The 24185-nt window shown below is 46.3% G+C and overlaps 1 protein-coding gene and 1 non-coding gene across 3 annotated transcripts in view; one reads left to right on the plus strand and one right to left on the minus strand.

The window, feature by feature from the left end:
* The window catches only part of MFHAS1 (malignant fibrous histiocytoma amplified sequence 1), a 111171-nt gene extending 95276 nt beyond the window's left edge, over positions 1 to 15895 (minus strand). For both annotated transcript variants that reach the window (XM_040243192.1, XM_040243193.1), the window contains exon 1: positions 12717 to 15895. In XM_040243192.1, coding sequence (XP_040099126.1) covers positions 12717 to 15714 — 2998 coding nt within the window. In that variant the 5' untranslated portion in view covers positions 15715 to 15895. The remainder of the gene's footprint in view (positions 1 to 12716) is intronic.
* Positions 5295 to 5429, plus strand: LOC120865922. The gene has a single exon (XR_005721561.1). It is a non-coding gene; the product is annotated as a small nucleolar RNA SNORA1 (small nucleolar RNA).
* Positions 15896 to 24185: the final 8290 nt, after the last annotated feature.

Below are 24185 nucleotides of genomic sequence, written 5' to 3' on the forward strand. Positions count from 1 at the left end.
GTCCTTCCTGAAAGTAGGCTATAAATCTCCCAGGTGAAAGGTGCCCACCTGTACCAGAAGGTAAAGAGACATTCTTATCACTGGAGATAGGGAACTCGGGGTAAAGAAGGTATATAAACAAACTCTACTTAGTTTCATCATTAATTAGTACCAAAGCCTAAGCTTGTCTTGTCAGTTCTTCACAAATTTGTTTCTTTGTCTAAAAAATATATAAACAGCCAGCTTTGGTTACCTCTTGGATTCGATATCTATAAGATCTCTGTCCTTACGAAATTAAATTTGTTTTTTTCCTATTAATCTGCCATGTGTCAATTTAACTATTAGACCAGTCAAAGCAACCAAGATGGGTAGAGGGAAATGTTCCCCTTCCTGACAGTTTGATAGACAAAAGGTTACCATCCTTCATATATATGTTAATATAAACTGAACTCTGTAATTATAAGAAATCACTGTGATTTTTTTAAAAAAATCAATCATCATTAAGATGATCCCAAAAGGCATGATCAGACAATCCACAGAGAAAGCAACACAATAGGCAACATTCATTTAAGAAAATAAGCATGTTCCCTAATTAAAAATCTGATTATCAGTGATATATTGCCTCCCATTCATTGTTAGTGTATTTTTAAGATGATGCCCAATGCTGAGGAAATGCAGTGAAATCAATCTAGCATCCTATGCAGGCAGCACAGTATTTCCCAAATGAAAAGCAACATAAGCATGTATCGAACATTAGACATTCTTTGCCTTTGACTCATTGAGTTCGCTTCTAGAATTACTGCCCAAATAAGAGCCTTTATAAAGAAGTAGTCATCACAGAATTACTCATAACAACAAAACTTGAAACTACTCAAGTGTTTAATGGTTAAATAAACAAAGGTAAAAATCTCCATGATGTACTATTATGCAAGCATTTATAATTACCATGTAGCTACTGATAATATGAAACCATACTCATGGTAGCTTAGGTTAAGAAAATTGTTATTTACACAATATGATTATCACTATTATCACTAGACATTTTAATGGGCTTCACTGGTGGCTCAGATGGTAAAAAATCTGCCTGCAATGTGGGAGACCTGGGTTCAATCCCTGGGCTGGGAAGATCCCCTGGAGGAGGGCATGGCAAATCACTCCAGTATTCTTGCCTGGAGAATCTCCATGGACAGAGGGGCCTGGCGGGCGACAGTCCATGAGGTCGCATAGACTTGGACATGACTGGGTGACTAAGCACAGCACAGACATTTTAATAAACCTAAACTTAAAAGGAAAAAGTTGAAAAGGAATAGAGCAAAATGTGTAATTAAGTTAGATAACCAACATGACTATATTTTTTCTTCTTCACTCAAGATTGTAAATATTTTAATATTAAGAAAAGTGCATTTTGAAAAGAGCATGAATATAAATCACACTGTACTATGCTCCTATGAAAAAGAGGAGCTTTATCTATAAGCTGATCTGACTTCCAAATAGATCTTTAAGATCTTTCTGGAATAATGGTAGAAACAGCAGAAGCTAATACCTATGGGATTCCTGCCACAAGTCAAGTGTCATTCAAAGCATTTGACTTGTATTAACTCAATCTGCACAGTCAGCCTATGAGACAGAAACTATTGACATCCAAATCACACAGCTAGCAAGTGGTGGACCGAGGATTTGAACCCAGCAGAATCTCAAGAGTCCTTGCAAATAACTGACATAATACGTCCATTTTAAAACACAACACAAAATTCCAAGGGTTTCAAGTCAAGATATTAAGAAAATAAAAACAAAATTAAAAGTTTAACATCTTGCACTTCCTAGGATTTCAATTAAAATGTAACTAAGTATATTTTGATAAATTGAGAGGCACAGGGAGACACACTCCAATGGGGATATGAAGAAAGGTACAAAAAAATGCCATCACAGAGTGATAAGGTTAAGGAACAAATGAAGGGCATAAAATATGCTACTCCATCAGTGCAAAATTATTTTTAAAAATGGTATTTTCAGTCAGCCTGCAGTGTCACAAGAAAGCCTGAAATAAAGACAGGAAACAGTCCACAATAAAATGTTAATTGTGTTACAGCCAAATTTGCCTTTATCGCAAGATCTGTTATGGTAAGATTTCAAGTCAGGAAAATCGATGTTCTGGATACATTCCTAGGGATCACAGAGGCATGTGGCCATCTGGCTGAGGGAACATCCAACGTCTGTGTTTTCTCTGGACTCAGGCACGGAGAAAGGGGCCAGGGGCATGCTTAACTGAGGATCACACAGGACAGGTGCTCTATCAGCCCGACAGTGACTGTGAGTCTGAGCAAATCATCTGAAACCACCCTTAGGTCCTCTGAGCCATAAATCCCCTCCATGGTCTCAACAGAGCCCTGTCTGATGGACAAGGAATCAGCTAGGGCTGCTGCTGCTAAGTCGCTTCAGTCGTGTCCAACTCTGTGTGACCCCATAGATGGCAGCCCACCAGGCGCCCCCATCCCTGGGATTCTCCAGGCAAGAACACTGGAGTGGGTTGCCATTTCCTTCTTCAATGCATGAAAGTGAAAAGTGAAAGTGAAGTCGATCAGTTGTGTCCGACTCTTCGAGACCCCATGGACTGCAGCCCACCAGGCTCCTCCGTCCATGGGATTTTCTAGGCAAGAGTACTGGAGTGGGGTGCCATTGCCTTCTCCATGAGCTAGGGCAGTGCTCCCAAAACCCTAGTTCCTGGGCCAGCAGTGGCCACTGGCAAACTCTGACCATGCCATAAATGAAACTTAATAGCAAGAAGCCTCTTCTTTATGACAACTGCTAACTGCTTTTGGGCACACACACCCACCCCAAGGCATTGCCTGCTAATCTATCTGAATGCCCTCCACCTTTCTAATTTAAAATACCCTTTCCCACTTCTCCATGGCTGACTGGGATAGGAAATCTTGCAATGAACTGCAGTGCAGCCCTTTTAGGGCTGAGACCTCACCTGTTCCCAGTGCCTGACCGTGACCTCTGCTGACCTCTGTGCAGCAGGTCTATGCCTTATCAGACCCCATATGTCCAACGCTGAGACTGTGGCCAGCATGCAGTAACACAGAATGGACATTTAGGAAAGAGGAGGACAGAGGTGAGTCTGTGGGTCCTGAGGGGCAGTGGGTAATCCAGCCTCAAGGAGCAGGGCAGGACAGTGGGTTGAAGCAGAGGTTGAGGCTGAAATCCCAGGGTGTTCTAATTCTAGGGAACCCAACCCTGTGAACCTCAATTTCTCCCCCTGAAAGTCAGGACAATGATAATACCAACCCTCTGCTGGAAAAATTCAATGACATCACCCATAAGAAGTACTTCGCATTGTCTCTAGAACATAAGAAGAACTCAAGAGTGTTACTGACTCTCATTTTCTCCCAACTCTGTATCCCCAGAGTGACTGATGTGATGATTAATATAACAACAACCCTATGGCATGAAAAATAAGAATCCCCTGGAAACAACAACAAAGTGAGGAGTCAAACAACTGTACCTGAGAGAAATATTATTTTTTTATGTTCCTTCCCCATTAGCTGTTTTAAACTTGCTCGTTTCAAAAAAAAAAAAAAGGAAGGAAAGAAAAGAATGGGAGGCTTGTTCTGCTACCCTCAAGTTCACTGCTACTGTAACACGGTACTAATACAATGTCAAGATCACATGCTTCATTTCGGAAGTGGAGAGGATCTAGGAATGTTAATTCTTTAAATTCTGTCAACATTTAATAGCCTAAGAGAAGAAAACCACCCCAACAAAGCATTCCTTAACAAAGACATCTCTAAGCAGCAGCCATATATTTTTAACATGACAGAATCCAATTTAATTTACACTGTCTTTGGAGGCGGTGTTCATGCAGTCTTTGGGGTTCAGAAATCACTGCGGATGTCAATGTGTCTCAGAACAGATGCAAATCCACAAATGACTCGGAGAAATGTAAAAGATTCCTGAAGAGGAGGCATTTTTCCCTCCTCAAAAAAAGCTCATTCATTTTGGAAGTTTTGAGAAATCCTCAGATACAATGCCTTTTCGTTTTTCAGCATCCTCTCCAGAACTGCCTGAGATTTCTTGCAAACAAGTGACCTAAACTATAAACAAGTGCAAAGAATGACTATGTCAAGCAAATTCAAAATTATACCCAAGTTTTCCTCCATATGACATTTCCTTCTAAAAGATAAAAAACCAGTGTTGTTTCGTCATTCCTCAAACATGTAATGAAATTTCTTCATATATGATCAGATTCCACATGTACAAAAGTCAACAATTACACTAACTGAAATCCCATCTTGATTCTTCATGACTAAGGCCAGGTATTTTTTTATTCTCCTAAAAATCCTAATTTGGCACAGACATCCATATACAGCAGGTACTCAACAGTGATTGATGCCAGCATCCAGCTCACAAATTTATGATACACTTGCCTGTCTTTGGTAACGACCTAATTTTGAATTAATGCAATCCCCATCCCCTTAACCCTCATATATGCCTACAGCCTTGCCAATTCTGCCAGAGCTCTATGCAAAATCTATGTGGGGGAAAAAGCACCGTCCAGAAGACAGTAATTACATGGTACTTATGTGTGCTTCTCTCCTACATGTCCTTTGTGTGTCAGCCCCCCGTTAAATCACACATGCACAAAACAGACCAGAAGGCTTCTCTAGCATCAACCCTAAGGAAGCGGATTCTCAAGGCAGCCGTGTTAAAAGATGTCCATCAGTGTGGCATCTCAAGGCCCGGCTTAAGAATCCCTTCTCAAGTCATGCCTTAGAAAGACAGTTGCCACAAAGAGCCTGGCAAAAGAATCCCAAACCACTTATCTCAGGAAGTTACCAACCTCATCGGCTCCTTCCTTCCAGAAACACCTGCCTTACGGTTGTGGCTGCCAGGCACTGTGAATGCACCAAATACTAGGAACTGTTCACTCAAAAACAGTTTATCATCTCAAACAGTATAGGTGCTCTTATTTGCAAAACAGAAATAGAGACACAGATGTAGAGAACGAACATATGGACACCAAGGGGAGGACAGGGGGTGGGGTGGGGTGGCATGATTTGGGATTGATATATATACACTATTGATACTGTGCATGAAATAGATAACTAACGAGAACCTAGCAGAGGGAACTCTACTCAGCTCTGTGGTGACCTAAACAAGAAAGAAATCCAAAAAAGACGGAATATATGTATATATATAGCTGACTCACTTTGCTGTACAGCAGAAACTAACACATTTAAAGCAACTATACTCCAATAAAAATTTATTTAAAAAATAAAATGGAATATAAGCTATTAAAAAAATTATTCATTTCAAGCCTCCTTCTAGATGCAAATGGGCACTGTTGTTCATGGTGTCCAGATATTATTGATGTGGCCACGCTGAGACACAGGTTTTGCTGTCATCACAGTAATTTTATTGCAGAGATGACAGGGAGACCTGTGACCTGTTTTGCCAGGCTCATGAGTGAAAGCTGGATGGAACAAAACTTTTTAGTATTAGAAAAGATGAAGGAACAATCTACTTTAGATCATTTGCCAAAATAGCAAGGTACTTCCTACAACTTCCAGGGCCCTAAAGTAAATTGCATAAAGAAACTGGACCCCAAAGATTACAGATGGAGAATTTTGGAAGCAATTCCATGTTCAAGTGGAGATCAAAGAAGCCCAACTCAAAAGAAGTGTGGATGGACTAAAATGGTAACTGTTATCTTAGCAAAAGCTCTCTTTAAAAGGGTTATCTTGAAGACGATGACCCATACATTGAGGAACCAAGGTGATGGGCAGTAGAAGGAATCATAACATGTGAATTCTTTAAATACTTTGAATATTCTTTAAAAGTATTTAAACACTTTAAATACTTTTGCTGGGGTTACTCATGATATTAAAAAAAAAAACTATATTGTTTTAAAAAATGGTTAATATCACGTATGTGAATTTCACCTCGATAAAAAGGAGAAGGAAGAGCAGCAGGACTGGACTCAGTAAGCCAGCCCATCCAAAAAAGCAGAAAGACAGGCATGACACAGAGAACCCTCAAAGAGCAGCCTTGATACAACTTAACACAACTTCCTTTCTCCTTCTCGACCTTCTCCCACCCACCCTTGTGCACAGATTTGCAAAAGCAAAGGAAACAGCTGGTACGGGCCCGGGTGCCTAGGACTGCCAGTCCAGAGCAGGAAGTTCCTTCCTGAGGCGGTAAACCAGGCTCCAGGCTTGCAAAGTGAAAGTGAAGTCGCTCAGTTATGTCCAACTCTTTGCAACCCCATGGACTGTAGCCCACCAGACTCCTCTGTCCATGGGATTCTTCAGGCAAGAATACTGGAGTGGGTTGCCATTTCCTTCTCCAGGGGATCTTCCTGACCCAGGGATCGAACCCAGGTCTCCCGCATTGCAGGCAGACACTTTAACCTCTGAGCCACCAGGCAAACCTCTGCAGGATCTCACCAGGACCTGAGGGCCTCTCGCCTGCTCCTGTGCTCCTCACTCTGGCTTTCTTTCTCCTTCTGTATTCTCTACTTTTTTGTAATCAGACAGCTAAAGAGAGAGAAGTTTGCGGATGGCTTCACTAATTTACCCTTGGAGAAACAAGGCATCATTATTTGCATCTAAGAGATTAGGTTAAGGAAGGACAGACGAGAAAATGTTTTCTTGCATTCAGAGCCAAATATAAAAATAACTTTAAAAGTTTTCTCCTCCCTTTCCACAAATAAGTCAGCCCTGTTGGCAATGGTGTCTGGGAGTCGTTACCATAGCCTGTAGCATGTGGGAACCAGAGCTGCCTTTGTTACAGCCAGCAACTCTTCCATGGTCTCCTCTGAACTTAAACCAGCAAGAACGCTGGAAGGAGCTTCTGGAAATCAACAGCACTCCGAAGAAGGCAAAACAGTGGGTACCCACCACGGCAAACCCCTTCTTTCCTGCATCACCACCATCACACCTTCATTCTCCTTACCATTTATACTTTCCTACATCTACAGGATAATGTCAAGGGAGGGTCAGGGGCTAGTTAGAAAGAAAGAGCTGATACTGGAGGGAGGGAAGCACCTATTGCCTCAAAGAGAGTGACTCCAAGATCAGGTGGTAGAAGCTTTCTGAGGCCAACACCCACGCTTCTGTCACTTTCGCATCCTGATAAGCTGCCCCTTGACTGCTCTTCCACCATCTCTGTAAGGATCAGGAAGATGGACACAGAGGGCAAGGACTGATGTGCCAGAAAAATCCCATGGGAAAACTATACACACTTCTGCAAGTACACACTTTGAGAACAAGAACATCACAAGCAACCTACAAAAAGCACTTGGCCGAGGAACCAATTAAGAAACACTAGAATTTCTTGAGTTTTTGAAAAATAACCAATCTGCTTTGAGTCCCTTCTACCTGCTCATCCCCATGCCAGGCACCACCTGGGGAGCAGTGTGCCATCACATGAACCATCAGAAAAGTGAGGGTATAACCACAGAGCAAACTGCCATACTGTACACAGAGAGGGCCTTGACGGCTTGACAAAACATGTCATCCACAGTCATAGAGAACGTATATATGGATATCAAGGGGGAAAGGTGGGGAGGAAGGACCTGGGAGACTGGGATGGACATAAATACACTATGACACTGTGTATAAAATAGATAACTGATGAGAACCTACACTATAGCACAGGGAACTCTACTTAATGTACTGTGGTGACCCGAATGGGAAAGAAATTCTAATGGGAGGGGATATATGTATATGTACAGTTGATTCACTTTGTTGTACAGCAGAAATATAACATTTTAAAGCAATACACTTCAGTAAAAAGTAATTTAAAAAAAAAAAGACAGGTCATCATATATATTTGGAGGCTATCTGAGATGCCTGTCGATCACTCTCGGTTCCCGAGGCCATACGGACTTGAGGCATAAGCCCGATGGGAGGGTCAGCTTCATGAGTGCTGGAGCAGGACTGGAGCAGGAAGCCAAAACGGAGTCTCCCAGCGCTCCCCTCTGAAGTGAAAGCAGCCAGCTTGAGAGGACGGGAAAACCAACAGCAGCCCGGCACTGGTTTTGCAATGAGAGCAGCTGAGCCGGGGGAACAGAGTCCTGGCTGAGCCTGCCCCCGGCAGAGCCTGAAACACAAACCACCCTCCTCTCCAGCCCTGGGCTCAGGCGGGCCATGGCTGCAGCAGACAAGAGAGGGCAAGAGATGAGGCCAGCACAGGTCCCCTGCTTAAAAATAAAAAACCCTCCCTGATGGATGGATGGTCAGATCCTTAACTAAAACTTCAGTGGAGAAAAGCAAGTTAGCAGGTGAAGAAATCAACCAGAAATGCTCACTCCAATATCAGCAACCACCCTCCCCCAACCCCCACCCTCACATTCCCTACCCCCAGTACATGGAGCAGAAGCCCCTCACTTCCTCCAGAAGCTGGAAAACAACTACTTTCCCAGACAGTCTCTCTCCTGATGCTCAGAATGACCCTGTGAAGTAGACCCTATACATTTTCTAGGTGTCCAGATAAAGTGAATGAGTGAGAACTAAAATAGGTGAGGTTTGGGACATGTACCCACTGCTGTATTTAAAATGGATAACCAGCCAGGACCTAGTGTAGAGCAAGGGAACTCTGCTCAGTGTTATGTGGCAGCCTGGAAGGGAGGGGAATTTGGGGGAGAATGGATACATGTATATGTATGGCTGAGTCCCTTTGCTGTTCACCTGAAACTATCACAACATTGTTAATTGGCTATAGCCCAATACAAAATAAGTTTAAATAAAACAGGTTGGATTTCCTGGGGAATAAGATGAACAGGTGGTAGAGGATGCACAAAACATCTGTTAACAAATTAAAAAATACTTTCTCTAGGCAATTCTAAACTGCTTGTGCAGAGATGGACTTGAGAGTTGATTCTAGAGTTTGAAGGAGAGGCCTCAAATATTTAAAATAATTTAAACACTCCAATGGCCTTTCAAGTCTTTGAACTCTGTTATTCGAGGAGTTTCTTTCTTCCACTGCAAGATGAAGAGTTTGATTTTTATGTGAAACAAAGTCCAAGAGAGTTCAAAGAGGACTCACCACAAAAATAAAAGCCAAGCGGCATCAATATTAATAATGCCAAACTAAAGAGATATTTAATAACCTTTGTAAAATTAAAAACAATGACTAATTCAATCCAAGCAACTAGGTCACGCTCAAATTCCAGTAAATCTAAAAGTGAGATAGAATAAGGCAAGGATTTTGCTTTGCTTCAGTAGTCAAAGTGAAGGGCCCATTCAAGGGCAAGGCTGGAAATACAGCCACAATGAGAACACCAGAGGGACAAGTGTGGGGCTGGGGAGGGACGCTGGGACACAGGACAAAGGGAAATGACCACAAGAGTACCACCTGGGAATCTGACAGAGCATCTGAGTATCAAAGGGAAAAAAACTTCTCATAAAGACCAGTCATCTAGCAGACAGCTCAGAGGTTCTTACAGAAGCCGCAGAGCCTCTGGTGTGTTTCCTGCTTGGAGAAAACCAGTGAACAAGCTAACCAAAGAGATATTAGGACCTCCACAAACAGCCACAGAACAAGGCAAAACTGAGGGCTTCAGAGAGGTACAGAGTGTGTAAGAAATTAAACAGGGACAAAAGGCACTTGACTAGGGAGAGGCAGCAAGGTGCTGAGCCACCAAGCGAATCAAAGGGATCAAACATATAAACGATCATCTACCAGTTCTCTGCCTACCGCTTTGGGTGGCTTTCCAATTATTCTTAAGAACGGCCTTGAATAATTAGGAGAGTAGGATACGTCAGGCAAAATCATACGTGGCCCAAGTTCAACTCACCAAGATACATTCTTCCAATTGCAAAACACACAGCATGCTTTCAAACACTGAAGTGGATAGCAAAGCACTAGAATCTCACATAGGTAAATATCCCACAAGAAGCAGCTTACTCTAGGCCAAGAACATTCCACCGAGTTCCCTTGTTAAAGAGGCTGTCAGGGCTGGCAGTCAAGTCAGTATCTGCAGAAGGCAGGTAAGGACTCACACCTGACACGCAGGTTGCACCCTGGGCCTCCATTCAGTTTGCAAAAGCCTCTTGTCACTCAACCATGTATTTCCAATGAAACCAACAGGTGATTTCTCTGACAACATGATTAGATCTTTTTTACAAGAACTTTTAAAAACAAGCAGCCAGGGGACTAAGCACTTTCCAGAATACTGCCATTTCTTTTGTAAATCAAAATAAGAAAAGAGAAATCTAGCATTATACTTCCCAAGGCCAACTACCTTAGCTCAGCTCAGGCCAGGAAATTCAGTGTCCTATGGACTGAGGCAGAGCAAAAATGGGCTTTTCACACATAAGAAAGAAAAGGTAAGATAATAATGCAACTTTGTTTCTTCTTCATAATATCAAAGGAAACACTGATTAATTTCCTATTTAATCTTAAAGTCTTGAAGTTGAAAAAACTAAAGAGCCAGTGTTTCTTTCACCATTGTATATAAACTTGTTAGTTTACAAGAGAACTTGACACTTCAATAAAATGTAAAACTAAGTAACCAGCTTTTTTAACATCTCTAAAAGCCAAATGACTTAAAGAGAGGAAAGGCTACCAAGAGCGTTCAAAGGTTTCTGCAGAGCTACAATATATTTTAATAAACTAGGGACTTGAGAATATTCTTAAATGTATACATGCCTTCATTAACTGAACACCCTGTTCTTATATCACCTTCTAGCTTTTTATTATTTTAGCTCTTCTAAATCTTTCAGAATTGTGACAAATACTAACAAATGATGGCTATCACAGAAAACTATAAAAGAAGAAAATGCTCTTTCCCCTTGTTTTCTTAATGTAATAAATGTATTATAATCATCCTTTCCCCACTACTCTGTACTCTCTGCTACTTTTGGAAGACATATAGTCCTAAACGAAGCAAAAAAGGTAATTTTTCTCTGACCATAAATAAGACAGAAATGTTCAGGCCATATAATAAAAACAGCTGATGATTTATTCCTACTCAGTATTTAAGACGTTCTGACAATTTTCAACCATTTAATTGCTTTTTACATTGAATCCTCTTTTCCCTACAGATGGACTGTAAACCAGGTGAACCTCCTTTGAAAGACAAAAAGGCAAAACAACAATAGGAGAATGGGGTGGGGAGGGGGGTCCTTTCTGCATCTGGAGGCGAGCTTGTTTGTGGACTTAAAAAATAAAGAGCTGAGGTTAGAAAAAAAAATTCAGCCTCATTGTTTACTCTTCAAAGTTCTTGGAATTCCTCTACTCAGATCCTTACTTGTTCGATAATTTCTGTCTTTCCCTTTGTTGTTAATAACATCAGTTTTATTAATGTTCTATCTTTGCATTAAGAACTGCCTGTAAGTAGCTCTTTCAATAATCTGCTCTGTGAATATGTAACCCTCAACCTCTTTCTTCAATTTAGTGGCACAATAAAGAAGTATTTTGCTTTCATGCATAAAAGACAATGGCAAACATAAAACTGAAGGGACACTACATAATACAGAGAATGGAGGCTCAACTGACTGGTAACTGGATATGGTAGCTTTTTTCAAGCTGAAGAATTACACTCAGCCTAGATCTAGGGCAACAGGGAGATGTTACCTTCGGAAATACTGGTGTCCAATTCCTTCGTGATACTATCATAAGCAGCATTGAGACTAGAACAAAGATGATAGCGGCATGCAGTCTTCCGTTTCATCACCGCCTCCGTGTACTCTGGGGTGGGGGACCGAGGGGAGACACTGGCAATGATGCTATCATTGGGTTTGTCCTTAGGACACTTAGAATGCTGTTAACCAAGCCAGCACCACAAAAATCAGAGCTGTTTAGAGAAGAATTCCAAATAAATGGACCCATTCCCAGACACTTAGTATACCAATTAACCAGGCTCAAAAAATCCCCCTAGTTTTGGAATTCTTCCACTCACCTAAAACATTAGGGGAAAAAAAAAAGTCTTCTGGAAAACACTCCCCAAAGAGAGGGGGGAAAAAACCCAAAAACTTGTCAGTTTCTTATCCATTCCATTTCTTACAAAGCCCTTCCATAAAGCTCCACTCTCTAACACTTAACCAAAACCAGGCTTCAAGATGTCGGTAAAGCACAAAATTACCAGGAAATACCCCCAAAACTCCCCTTAGAGATTTCAGTAATCTCTCTTTCATGCCCCAGAGTGTACTGGGTGAAACAGAGATCCCAGAATTGAGTCACGCCTTACAGACTGACATTTTTGTCTTTACTAATCATCATTCACCCGGGTTACAAAACATTCTTCTCTGGAGTTTAAGAAAAAGATGCAATAATTTCTACATTATGGTCACAGTCTGAACTTAAACAAAAGAATATGATGACAGATATTTCAAATTTGGAGCACTCCTTGGATATGGATCTAACAAGCATTATAGCCCATGACTCAACATCAGACACCACCCATCTTCTGTGCAACCATTTGAAATTTCCTTCCAGGAAAGGCGGGCTGAACTGGGAAGATGGAAAAGGAGATCCAAAATGTTTAGACCAGAACCCACTTCAGAAGTCTGAGTCTTTCTAGTAGAAGAGTAGAATCCTAGGGACTGCATTTCATATTGTTCACATACTGACTGCCTCTTGCTGGTCCCCCAGTCCGCCTCTATTTACCTTGAAAAGCTTTGCTGGGAAGCCAGTGAGATTAAGCAAACAGTCTGACACAGGAGAAACAAACATCTTCCCCAAATGCACCTTAAGACACCCTGCAGAAGAACCAGGTCCCTCTGCCCTCTTACCTGGGAAAGCGTGTGGATTGGGCGACCCTCTCTTAAGGCACTTAGAACAGAGAATGTGCACGGTGTAGTGCAGTCCAGGCCACTCCTGAAGTAGGACATTCAGTTCCTCTACCAAGGGGGTTATGGCTTGCCATGCCGTCCATATGTTCGGTAAGGATGCGTGGCTGGCAATGGACAGGGTGTCCGGTTGCAGGACCCCCTTGGCAGGTCTGTAGCTCACCACCACCGGGACTTTCCCCCTGTAGGCGAAGATCTGAAGTTTGCCATCCGACCTGTGCACCACGTGGTTGTTGATCTGGACGCTGTAGCGGGCAAACAAGCCGGGTGGAAAGGTGAAGGGAAAACTGTATTCAATCTGCAGCTGCTCAGCCACAAAGGACTGCCCGGCCAGGTTGGTCCCGTTAATCCAGGCTTCCGCGTGCGGCACCTCGTTTTGCACGTAGCAGGGGAACTTGTACCAGGCCGTGGACCCATTCAGGGGCTTGCCCTTGGCTTTGTTGAGGCAGTAACAGAGTCCCATCTTCTCCAGCAGCTCCAGCAGCAGCTGCAGGTCCTGCTGAGCTTGGACATGAGGCTTCAGCAGCAACCGGATGACGTGGGCTGGCAGGAGCCCATGCAGCAGAAAGCCCTCCACGTAGTGATGGAGCTGGGTGGCCCGAAGCGCGTCCTGGCTCGGGGCGGGCGGTGCCATCAGCGGGGAGCTTTCGGCCCGGCCCTCGGCCTCGGCCTCGCCGCTGGTCCCCAGGAGCAGCTTGTGCAGTAGCAAGGAAGGGTCCCTCTGGAAGAAGACGTTGAGGATATCGATGAGGCGGGAGAGGTTGTGGAAGACGTGCTCCTTGAGGGCCGGGCTGTCCTCGAAGTACAGCAGCTTGCCGCTCTCGTGCAGGTAGGAGAGGGCGCTCTGCAGCCGGTCCTCGGTCAGCCCGGCCTGCAACCCCAGGCGAGCTGAGTCCCACCAGCTGAGCCAGAGCCGCTGCGCCTGCGGGGGCTGGAAGTGCAGCTCCTCCAGCACCTGCCAGGACCGCGGCAGCACGCGGTGTAAATTGGGGAAGATTTCGCGGTGCTCGGCCACCGAGAGCAGTTTGTCGCGCAGGCGCTGTAACTGGCGCGGGTCCCGGCAGCTGACGGGCAGAACTGGCGAGAGGATCTGCAGCCGGTGGTTGAGCAGGTACTGGAAGTGGGCCTTGCGCCGCCGAAGGTTCTTGTCCGACACCCCGTAGTAGGCGGCGTGAGGGCTGGCAGAGCGGAGCTCGAAGTCCCGGGCCAGCGCCTCGTCCACCACCTGGGCCAGACGGCTCAGCCCCTCGGCGTCGTGCTTCTCCTGCAGGGCGATCTGGCGGTGGATGTCCAGACACTTCTCCTCCAGCTCCTGCTCCCCGCACAGGTCGGCGTGGGTGCCCACGATGCACACCACGGCGTGGGGCACCCGGGCCCCCACCCGATGCAAGAAAGAGCCCACGGTGGTGGGAAAGCGGAGCGGCTCATAAGTGGCCAAGTTCACCACCAGCACGTACAGGGCCCCCGGGGAGAGGAAGAAGGGCTGTATCACCTCGTAGCGTTCGTCCCCGGCTAGGTCATACACGATGAACCGCAGGCCCCGGGACGCATCCGCCGTCCAGCTGGTCACCTCGATGCCCTTGCTCCCAGGCGGAGGTGAAGGCGGGTAAGTCTTCTCCTGGCCCCCTCCCCCAAGCTTCCCCTCCACTTTGTCCTCAGTGAGGCAGTGCCGGAGAAGGGTCTTTCCTGCCGCCTTTTGACCCATCAGAAGCAGCTTGAGGCGCGGCTGGACCGCCGGCTGGGAGTGAGCCAGCTCCTTCTGGTAGGCGGCGATATACGGGATCCCCTTCATACAGACCTCGTAGGGGGGCTGGATCAGAGGGTTGTCCTTGATCTTCCACAGGCCCACGCGGGAGAGCTGGCCAAAGTTGTCTGGCAGCACGGCGATCTGGTTCCCCTGCAGGACAAGCTCCTCCAGGCCGGTGAGCTCGACGATGGTGTCGGGCAGGTAGCGGATCCGGTTGTTATCCAGCCACAGGGTGAGAAGACGGCCCAGGCCCGAGATCAGGGATGGCACCGAGGTGAGCTGGTTGCGGCTAAGGTAGAGCTCCTCCAGGCCAGCCAGGGGCAGCAGGGCGGCCGGGAACTCCTCCAGGAGGTTGGAGGAGAGATTGAGCATTTTGAGTCGCTGCAGGCGGCTGAACTGGGCGGGCAGAGCCCGCAGCCCGTTGTTGTCCAGCATGAGGCTCTCCAAGCTGGCCAGCTCGCAGAAGCCGCTCGGCAGGGTGCCAAGCTCGGCCCCACTCAGCCAGAGGATCTTGAGGGCGCGCAGGGCACTGATATCCTCGGGGAGGCCCCGCAGCCGGTTGCTGGACACGTCCAGCTCCTCCAGGGCCGCCAGCTGCAGCAGCTGTCGGGGAAAAGCCGTGAGCTGGTTATGGTCCGCGTCGAGGGTGCGCAGGCGAGAGAGGCCGGCGAGGGAGTCGGGCAGGTGCGCCAGCCGGTTGAAGCTGACGTCCAGCTCTTCCAGGTGGACCAGCGCACCCAGCTGGGCTGGCAGGGCAGGGAGCTGGTTGTGGCTGAGGTTGAGCTTCCGCAGCTCGCGCAGGGCGCCCACCGCCTCGGCGCCCAGGACGCTCAGCCGGTTGTGGCTCACGTCCAGCTCCGTGAGGTGATGTCCCAGCTCGGCCACTGCCGGAGGTAGCTGGGCGAAGCGGTTCCGGCGCAGGACCAGGACGCGGAGGCTGCCCAGCGCCGAGCCCAGCCCGTCGGGCACCTCCTCCAGGCCGTTGTTCCCCAGGTTCAGCACCTCAATGTCCCCGATGTTGGCCGGGAGCACGAGCTGGGGGGCGTCAGGGGAGTCGAGCTGGTCGGTTCCCGGGCAGCCCCCGGCCGAGCTGAGGGTGAGCTGGCGCAGGTTGCTCCGCAGCTTCCTGGCGCGCAGGGCGGCGTCCCGCCACAGCCTCACCGTCTTCAGGTTCCCGCTGTCCGTCCCTGCCATGGCGGGGCCCCGGGCCGACACCCTCGCGCGGGAACCCGCAGCTACATTCCGCGCTGCGCCCCGGCGGGCGCCAGTCTCCGGGGCCCTTTCGCTCGCGTTCTTCCCTTCCCACCGGCCCTCGGCAGCCCGCGGCGGCGGGTCCTAGCGCAGCCAGCGGCCGGGTGCCCGCAGCTGGGGGGCGGCGGCGACGCGAGCAGCTCCGTTGGGCGCCGGGCGCACGGCGCGGGGAAAGGCGGCGGCAGGCGGGGAGCGCAGCTCGCATTCTCCGGGCTCCCGGGCCAGGGGCGCGCCGGGGCAGCAGGGCCGCCGCCCGCCCGCCGCGCCGCGGAGGATGCCTGCCGCTCCTCCTCCTGCTCCGCCCGCCTCCGGCGCCTCGGGGCCGACTGCCGCCCCGCTACCCTCTCCGCCGCGGCCCCGCGGCCCGCAGCATCGTCGCCTGCGCGAGCTCCACGAGGACGGTGGCGCCCGGCTCCGCCGCGGGCATCATGCGGGCGCAGGGCCGGGCCGCCGCCGCCTCCTCTCCGCTTCCCCGGGCTCGGGCGGGAGCGCGAGCCGCGTCCCCGGCACGGGGAGGGCGAGATCGGGAAGCAGCAGCAGCGCCGCCCGGCGGAGCGGCCCCCACGTGACCGGCGGAGGTGCCGCGTGTTCCCGGCACCGCCCCGGGGGCGGTGGCCACGGACCGGCGCCGGGTGCGGGCTGGGGGCTCCTCGCCGGTGCAGCCCGGCAGCGCGCACAGCGCTGGGAGGGGTGTACCCCGGGTGGGGCCCGTCCCCACTGCAGATCCGGATCCCCGGGTGCTCCAGCTTGGGTTCGCCTGCGTCTGGCTCTTTGTTGGCCCTGCACCTCCAAGGAATATCTTTCTCTTTTTCCCTCGCGTGTCGGATCCCTGGCCTCCCTTACTCATCCCTCATCTCCCTTACCTCTTCCACTCATCCTACATCCACACCCTAGTAGAACTGGCCCATGCAGGGCCCTGCGATTCATTGTAGGAGGTTAAAAAGAGAGTATGACTAAACAAAAGAAGGAGAAAAGCAGGCAACCATTCATTCACTTGGTAAATATTTATTGAGGCCCTATTTTGTGCCAGATCAACAGAGACAGACGTTCTCCACTCCCCTGGGGGAGGCCCGGAGCTGGATCCCCGCTGGCCTAATTGGAGGGTGAAGCAAGGGGTGCCACGCATTGTTTTGTCCCGGGTATTCCATTCATCCTCCCAACAGCCAAATACAGAACAAATACTGTATCTCAACTATACAGTACTCCTTATGCTGTAGGTTCAAGAAAATGAAAGCTGTTTCAAGCAAAATCTGCAGCCCAGTGCTCAACTTGAAGATTCATTTTATTTAGGTGAGGCAGTTTCTTTGAGATCACATCTATACTAAGTGAATAATATCTTCAAAATTTACCCAAACCTTGAAATCTATCAGGCCCGCGAATACCACCTCCATCACTGCCCCCAGCTTAGCTAATAATAAAGCAAATAACTTTCAGAGATGCAAAACCAAATTTCATTGGTTAATTGCACCAGTTAACAGTCATGGCTGTCCTCTACACATGACTTTGCTGTTATCTGGAGACCCAGCTTCGGTGGGTATTTAAGTAGTAATCATCTGTCTCTTCAAAGAGAGTGACTGAACATCTGGAGCTGGAAATCTGTCCCCAAGACGGTTAACAAGCCTGGGGTGGTACAGTCTGTAACTGAAGGATGCCCCCAGAGCCAGGTGGATCCCAGAGGCCCTAAGTACCTTAACAGGATGCAGGTGAGCTGTGTTCACCCTGCAGGGCTTCCTGGAAGACCCAATTGCTCAAGAATTCCTCATACCTTCCCGCCCGCCCCGGATGAAGAAAATTCAAAATCACCTAGGCTGACCCTTTTGTTCACAGAGACAGGCCCAAGTAAAGCAACCTCTCAATTGGCCAGCCATGTAAAAGGGAAAAGCCAGGTGTGCTAACTCTCCTTGTGGGGTTATTCCCCTGAGTGTATCACCTTCAAGGTATTCCTAGGGCTTCTCTGGTGGCTCAGGTGGTAAAGAATGAACCTGCAATGTGGGAGACCTGGGTTCGATCCCTGGGTTGGGAAGATCCCCTGGAGAAGGGAACAGCTACCCATTCCAGTATTTGGCCTGGAGAATTCCATGGAGTGTATAGTCCAGGGGGTCTTGTAGGGTTATTCCCCTGAGTCTATGACCTTCAAGGTATTCTTAAGTCAGACTCAATTTCTCTGGGCTTTATCTCCTGGGGAAGACAATTGGAGAAGGCATCAGCTTGCTGCCCAACTTGGGGTAAACTGAAGTGGTTTGGGTGTGATAATAAACTTCTCCCTTTAGAAAGCATCAGAAGATTACACTTCCATCTCAAATGTCTTTGAGAAGTCTGTTTTTCCTTTGCCAGGAGATAATATGTAATTTGCTTTATTTAATAAAGCTGGATAGAACCAGAGGATACCCTGTCTGGGGCCTCTCACTGGAGCACCACAGCTCGGTGTGGATGAGTTTGCTCAATGGAACATTCTTTCTGGGCCCTTTAGCCTGCTTGAGCTGTTGCATTCAATACTGTGGGGAGCCTTACTGTAAAGTCTTGTCCATGAGTTCTTTGAAAGTCAGATCAGGAGAATGCACTGATCAAATATAACTGGAAAAAAGATAGTGTGTCTAGTATAGTTCTTAAACTCGGGCAAGAAGGATCCTGGCCTTGGCACACAAGTTGGTCCTTCTCTTGTGACATTCTACCACCTGCTGTAAAGTTTCTGATGGGCCATGGGGTTGATGGATGTGGTCCATCAGCCTTCTAGAACACACTTGATATGAAGGACCCTGAATGCTCAGTGCAAACACGCTGAAGCCTGCTTCGAGAAGGCAGGCAATATTTCAGTCATTCAGGAGTTGCACATCCTTGTGGTGTGGATGGAGCTTGATTGTCCCTGTGAGCCCAAAGGGCCCTCACTGTGCTGGGTAGAGCCCAGGTTAGGAGAGAGGGAGGTGGGTGTACCACATTTGTTGGCCTGAGGTAGCTCATTTAAGATTAGGTGTTATGTAGATGGGCCTCCATTGGCACTTTTGCCCCAGACTCTGCCAATACTAGATGACCCTGCATGTGTTGGGGTTTTCCTAAAAGTTGAGAACAATTTCTGCTTGGAGAAAAGCAACTTTGATTACTTTGAAGTTTTCTTGCCTGGATATTTACCCAATGTCATAGCCTGAAGCTATCAACTTTCTAAAGCCTTTACATTTATCCTGTCTTTCTTATTCTGACAATGTTTTCATTTTAGCTGCTGCCCTATGACTGCAACTGACTTGCCCTGAGTCCAGACCCTCTGCAAGGGCACAAGTCATTTAAAGGCACAGGAGACCACATGTGAAGAGGTGGAGTCTTGAGCTGGACCTTAAAAGATATGGCAAGCCAGAGGGGAGGACCCTGGACACAGGGGCCAAAATCTTCCATTAAAATATTTGTCAGTAACAATCTGAATGGCCCAGGCGGCAGGGGTCCTCTCCTCTTGGTAGCAACGAGCTCCAAGTAAGCTTTCCATCCCTGGTTTCTTTTGTTCTGTCTTTGACACACTTCCCTCCATCTTGACAGATTTTTTCTTGACTGTCTAACCCCCTAGCTACTGGCTCCTTGGTTTACTTCCTTTCCCTGTCACATATCTTACCGAAGGGCTCCCCAGCTGTCTGCAGCCCCTCCCCTGGTCCCTCCTTGGGCCCAGTCACCTGGCTCCCATCACCACCTGTCCGCAGCCCTGCTTTCTGGACGGTCACCTCCCCTTTCCTTTCTTTGACTTCCCATCGCTGAAGGTGTTAAGCAATTTCCTTTGGAAACTTTCTCCTGTAGGATATTTGGTGTCGTGTTAAGGTTTGGGATTTCCAAAAGAATGCCCTAAAGGCTAATTATTTCCTTTTAGGAAAAAAAGTTTTCCATTAGAGTAAGTGCTACCAAATGAACCGCTATAACTGCATGGACAACTGTCCAGGATTCGCCTATATATGGAGAGCTTCCTCGGCAAGTAGTCATTAGGGTTTTTATGGGTTTTTTTTATATTATTCTATTTATATTAAAGATGCATACTTTGGAAAAATCATCTAAGTACACTTTGCACTGAATTTTAACTTCACCAACCACAACTGAGGTCTTTATTTTAGGGTGACCAAATGTCCCAGGGTGCACAAGACTGAGGGGTGTTCCAGGACAGGAGATGTTCTATGCCTAAAACCAGGGCAATCCTAGGGAACTAGTATAGTTACTGAACCTACTTCATCTTTATCTTGCTCTCCCTTTACCTTTCAAGAGTTCAGAAAACACAGCTTAACAGAAATGCAGGATTTTACTTGCTTCAGCTATTTTAGACTTTCACAATAGTTCTGATTTACTTACTTCTGTATTTACTTAGGCTGACCTCATTTTATTGCACTTTATTGTGCATTGCAGATACTGCATTTTTTACAAACTGAAGATTTGTGGCATCCTTGCCTTGAGCACCATTTTTCCTACAGCATTTGTTCACTTCATGTCTCCGAGTCACATTCTGGTAATCCTTGCACTATTCCAGACTTCATTATTATTGTATTTGTTATGGTGATCAGCAATGCTTGATGTTACTCCTTTAAGTATTTCAGGTCAAGTACTCATATAAGATGGTAAACGTAATAAATGTGCATATTTTGAGTGTTCCAGTGACCAGCTCTTTCCCCATCTCCCTCCTTCTCCTCAGGCCTCCCTGAAACACAATAATATTGAAATTATTATTCAATAGCTTTACAATGGCCTCAAAGTGTTAAGTGAAAGGAAGAGTCAACTGATTTGGCAACCTTCACTGTTGTCTTATTTTAAGAAATTGTCACAGCCACCCCAACCTTCAGCAACCACCACCCTGATTAGTCAGCAGCCATCAACATCAGGGCAAGACCCTCCATCAGCAAAAAGATTATGACTTGCTGAAGGCTTGGATGATGGTTAGCATTTTTTAACAATAAAGTATTTTTTTAATTAAGGTATGAGAACGTACTGTATAGCACAGGGAACTTTACTCCATGCCCTATGGCAACCTAAATGGGAAGAAAATCTAAAAAAGAGGGGATGTATGTATATGGCTTTCCCTGATGGCTCAACGGTAAAGAATCCACCTGCAATGCAGGAGTTGTGAGTCCGATCCCTGGGTCAGGAAGATCCCCTGAGGAGGAAATGGCAACTTTCCCCAGTATTCTTGCCTGGGAAATTCTATGGACAGAGAAGCCTGGCGGTCTATAGTCCATAGGGTTGCAAAGAGTCAGATACGACCTAGCACACACACATAATGTATGTATATAACTGGTTCACTTTGCTGTACAGCAGAAACTAACACAACATTGTAAAGCACCCATATGCCAATAAAAATTAGTTTAAAAAAAGACTAGAAAACCTTGGTGCTTTATCAAAAAAGAAAAATATTTCAGTGCTAGAACAAAATCATACTCCCCTAAAAAGTTATTTCAGTCCCAAGTGGCCACTGATGGTTTTCATACCATATAGTACATTGTCTTCCCACCAAAGCTGCCTGATTTCCTTCAACACAATGAGTTCCTTGTGCATTGTCTGAATGCTGTCTGGATTTAATATATTTCCCAGCAGTGTAATAAGTATAATTTACATCACTTCCTATTTCGTCTAAATTCACCAATGAACACCTACACAGCCCATTCACTTGAACCACTATTTCTGACATAAATTACATTTTCCTTGTACAGGAGAAGAAAAGATCTGTACACTATTTGCAGACATAATGCTATTGCACACTTAATAGACTACAGTATAGTGGAAACATAACTTTCATATCCACAGCAAAACCAAAATGTGTGTGACCTTTGCTTTACTGCTGTGGTCAGGAACTGAACCCACTGCAGCTCTGAGGCAGGCCTGTAAATGCTTATTAACTCATCAGGAAAGACATTCACGGGCTTGAGGTTCTAACTAAATTAGGACTATCAAACATACATATCTAGTCTCAAAAGGAAATGTGGCTACTCCTTAAGACTTCAGTGTAAATGAGATCCAAGGATGGGCGATGAGGGGATTTAACTTAGTTGTCTCCTTGAAGCCGGGAGAGCCCCAGTACATGCTGACTTTATCATGCCAAGAGGGAAAGGAGGTCCCACATTTCTCCTTTCCTACAATTTAGATCCAGTGAATATTTCACTTTAAATAAACAATAACAAAAATGGTGTCTCCTATCTGGTTAAAGGTCATAAAGGAAAATCCACTTCCATGATTTTCATCAGACTATATCCTTCCTGGGACTTCCCAGTGGCTCAGCTATAAAGAATCCACCTGCAATGCAGGAGATACAGTTCTATCCCTGGGTTGGGAAGATCCCCTGGAGAAGGAAATGGCAACCCACTCTGGAATTCTCGCCTGGGAATTCCCATGGACAGAGGAGCCTGTGGGCTACAGTCCATGGGATTGCAAAAGTCAGACATGACTTAGTGACTAAACAACAACAATACCCTTCTTGTCTTAGTTTTGTTAGAGGAAGAAATCAAGGGAAAAAAACAGAGAGGACAAAGGAGGGGATGTCTCTGTAAAAGGTTTTAGGCTTATCCCAAAGAAGAGGCTAGAAATCAAGCCTTAAGAACTGATGTGGGTCAGTTCAGGAAGTGGATCTTCGAGGAGGTGTCAATTAACTCTTTAATACTGGGCACAACTAACTGGTGTATCTGAGAATCATCACTGGTAATAATAGCTAACATGGATTCAAGATTTTCTACATACACAGGCACTGTGCTATATGAGTTTCACATAGTATTTCATTTAACCTTCACAACAGCCTTGAACAGCAGGTCCCATCATCATCCTCATTTTACAGATGGACAGAATTAATGAGTGGCAGAATTAATGAGTGGCAAAATCACGACTCAAAACAAGGCAGAGTCCAAGACTCATGTTTATTCGCTGTTCTGTTTCTTAGGGGGTTGGGCAGGGGGAGAGGGGATTGCGTCTTAGTTCACCGTCAGCAGACAGTGTATTTAAAGCTGCAGAGAGTGGTACCAGCTGGAGAGCAGGCCTGACACTTCATCTTCAGTAGATACTGAACTTTGTCTTACAATATTGAAGAAAGTCATATTGAGCAACCCAAAGCTCTAAACAAATAGTATCCCCAAACTACAAGAACTGGATTGAACATCTGTTATTCTGTGTTGCAGAAGGAAACAGAATCTCTACACCATCTGTAGTTAAGTTGTGTTTGATTTGTTTGCTTTTTGTTTTAGAGAGAAAGGATTTAATATAAAAGTCCATTAAATCTATACTTCAATTAGAGGGCATTTCAGATTCTGTCTTTTAAGAAGAGCATTAAAAGAAAGAAAATGATGGAAACCTGAATTATCAAGCTAAGATTAGATACAAATAATCTGACATTTTTGTTTGGGTGGAAAAGAAAAATCAGTTTCCTCACCCCCTCTCTCCTGCTTTCCCCATATTTAATAAATCTGCCTTGGACTCACCATCTGATTTGTATGCAAGCCAGTTTATATCAGCAATGGCTAGGAAGTCTGAAAATGGTCATTTAACTACCAACAGGGAACATAAAAAGTGTGTTCAAGGCACTGTCTCCCCCAGAGAGCAAAAGAAAAATTATATCAGTATGGGTGTTGTTTTTCCTTTCCCTTGCTCTCCAGAAAACAAATTTATCTTGGAATAGGCAGCATTAAATTTAACATCAGATCTCTTTGTGTTTCCAGGTCAAGTGGGAACACATATGCTCCCTACTGAGAAAAATAAACTGCAATGTATTTTTAGCATCCGTTGGAAGTACTTTCAGCTGAAGATCGTCTGCAGGATCTAGGCAATTTCACTGAAAGTCAAAGGATTTGCAGCAATGTTACCTAGAATTCCAGCACTTGCCCCAGGGGTCTGTAAATAGCATTCTCCCCAAACCCATCACACCACCCCCAATCCTGGTGCCAACATCCTCTCTATGAGAAAATGGAGGAAAATCATTCCAGTGAAGGATAAATGAAAAACATCTGTGAAGTAGTTATGACAAATTAACCATAGCTCACTTGGCACTTTGAGCACCGGATGGGGATGGGGAGCAGAGAGTTTGTTCCCCCCAAATTCTGTGCCTCAGGTGGAAGGTAAGCCATGGACAGGGAGCCACCATATGGTGTGCCTTTGTGAAAGGTGGAACAGTGCACCACCCCGGTAGATCTAGGAGAATCATGTGGTTTCAGCTTCTGGTCCCTGCCTCCAAGGGTGGTATGTGCAGTGCACAAGCTGCGTAGCCGTGGCAGTGGAGTCTTAGTTTCTGGTCTGAAATGTTCGTTCGTGAGATTCAGTGACAGAGACAAATGGCTTCAGATTGTCCTTCTCTCTGCACAGTTTTGCAAAGTATTTCCCATTTAAAAAACAAATTTAGTTAATTGCTGGCTTTTAAATAAATGACATCTGGGATGTTGCTTCTTCCTTGAGAAACATTATATTTCTAAAATAGAAACAAAGTC

The sequence above is a fragment of the Oryx dammah genome, unplaced genomic scaffold, assembly GCF_014754425.2.
Source record: "Oryx dammah isolate SB20612 unplaced genomic scaffold, SCBI_Odam_1.1 HiC_scaffold_7, whole genome shotgun sequence".
Lineage (NCBI taxonomy): Eukaryota > Metazoa > Chordata > Mammalia > Artiodactyla > Bovidae > Oryx > Oryx dammah.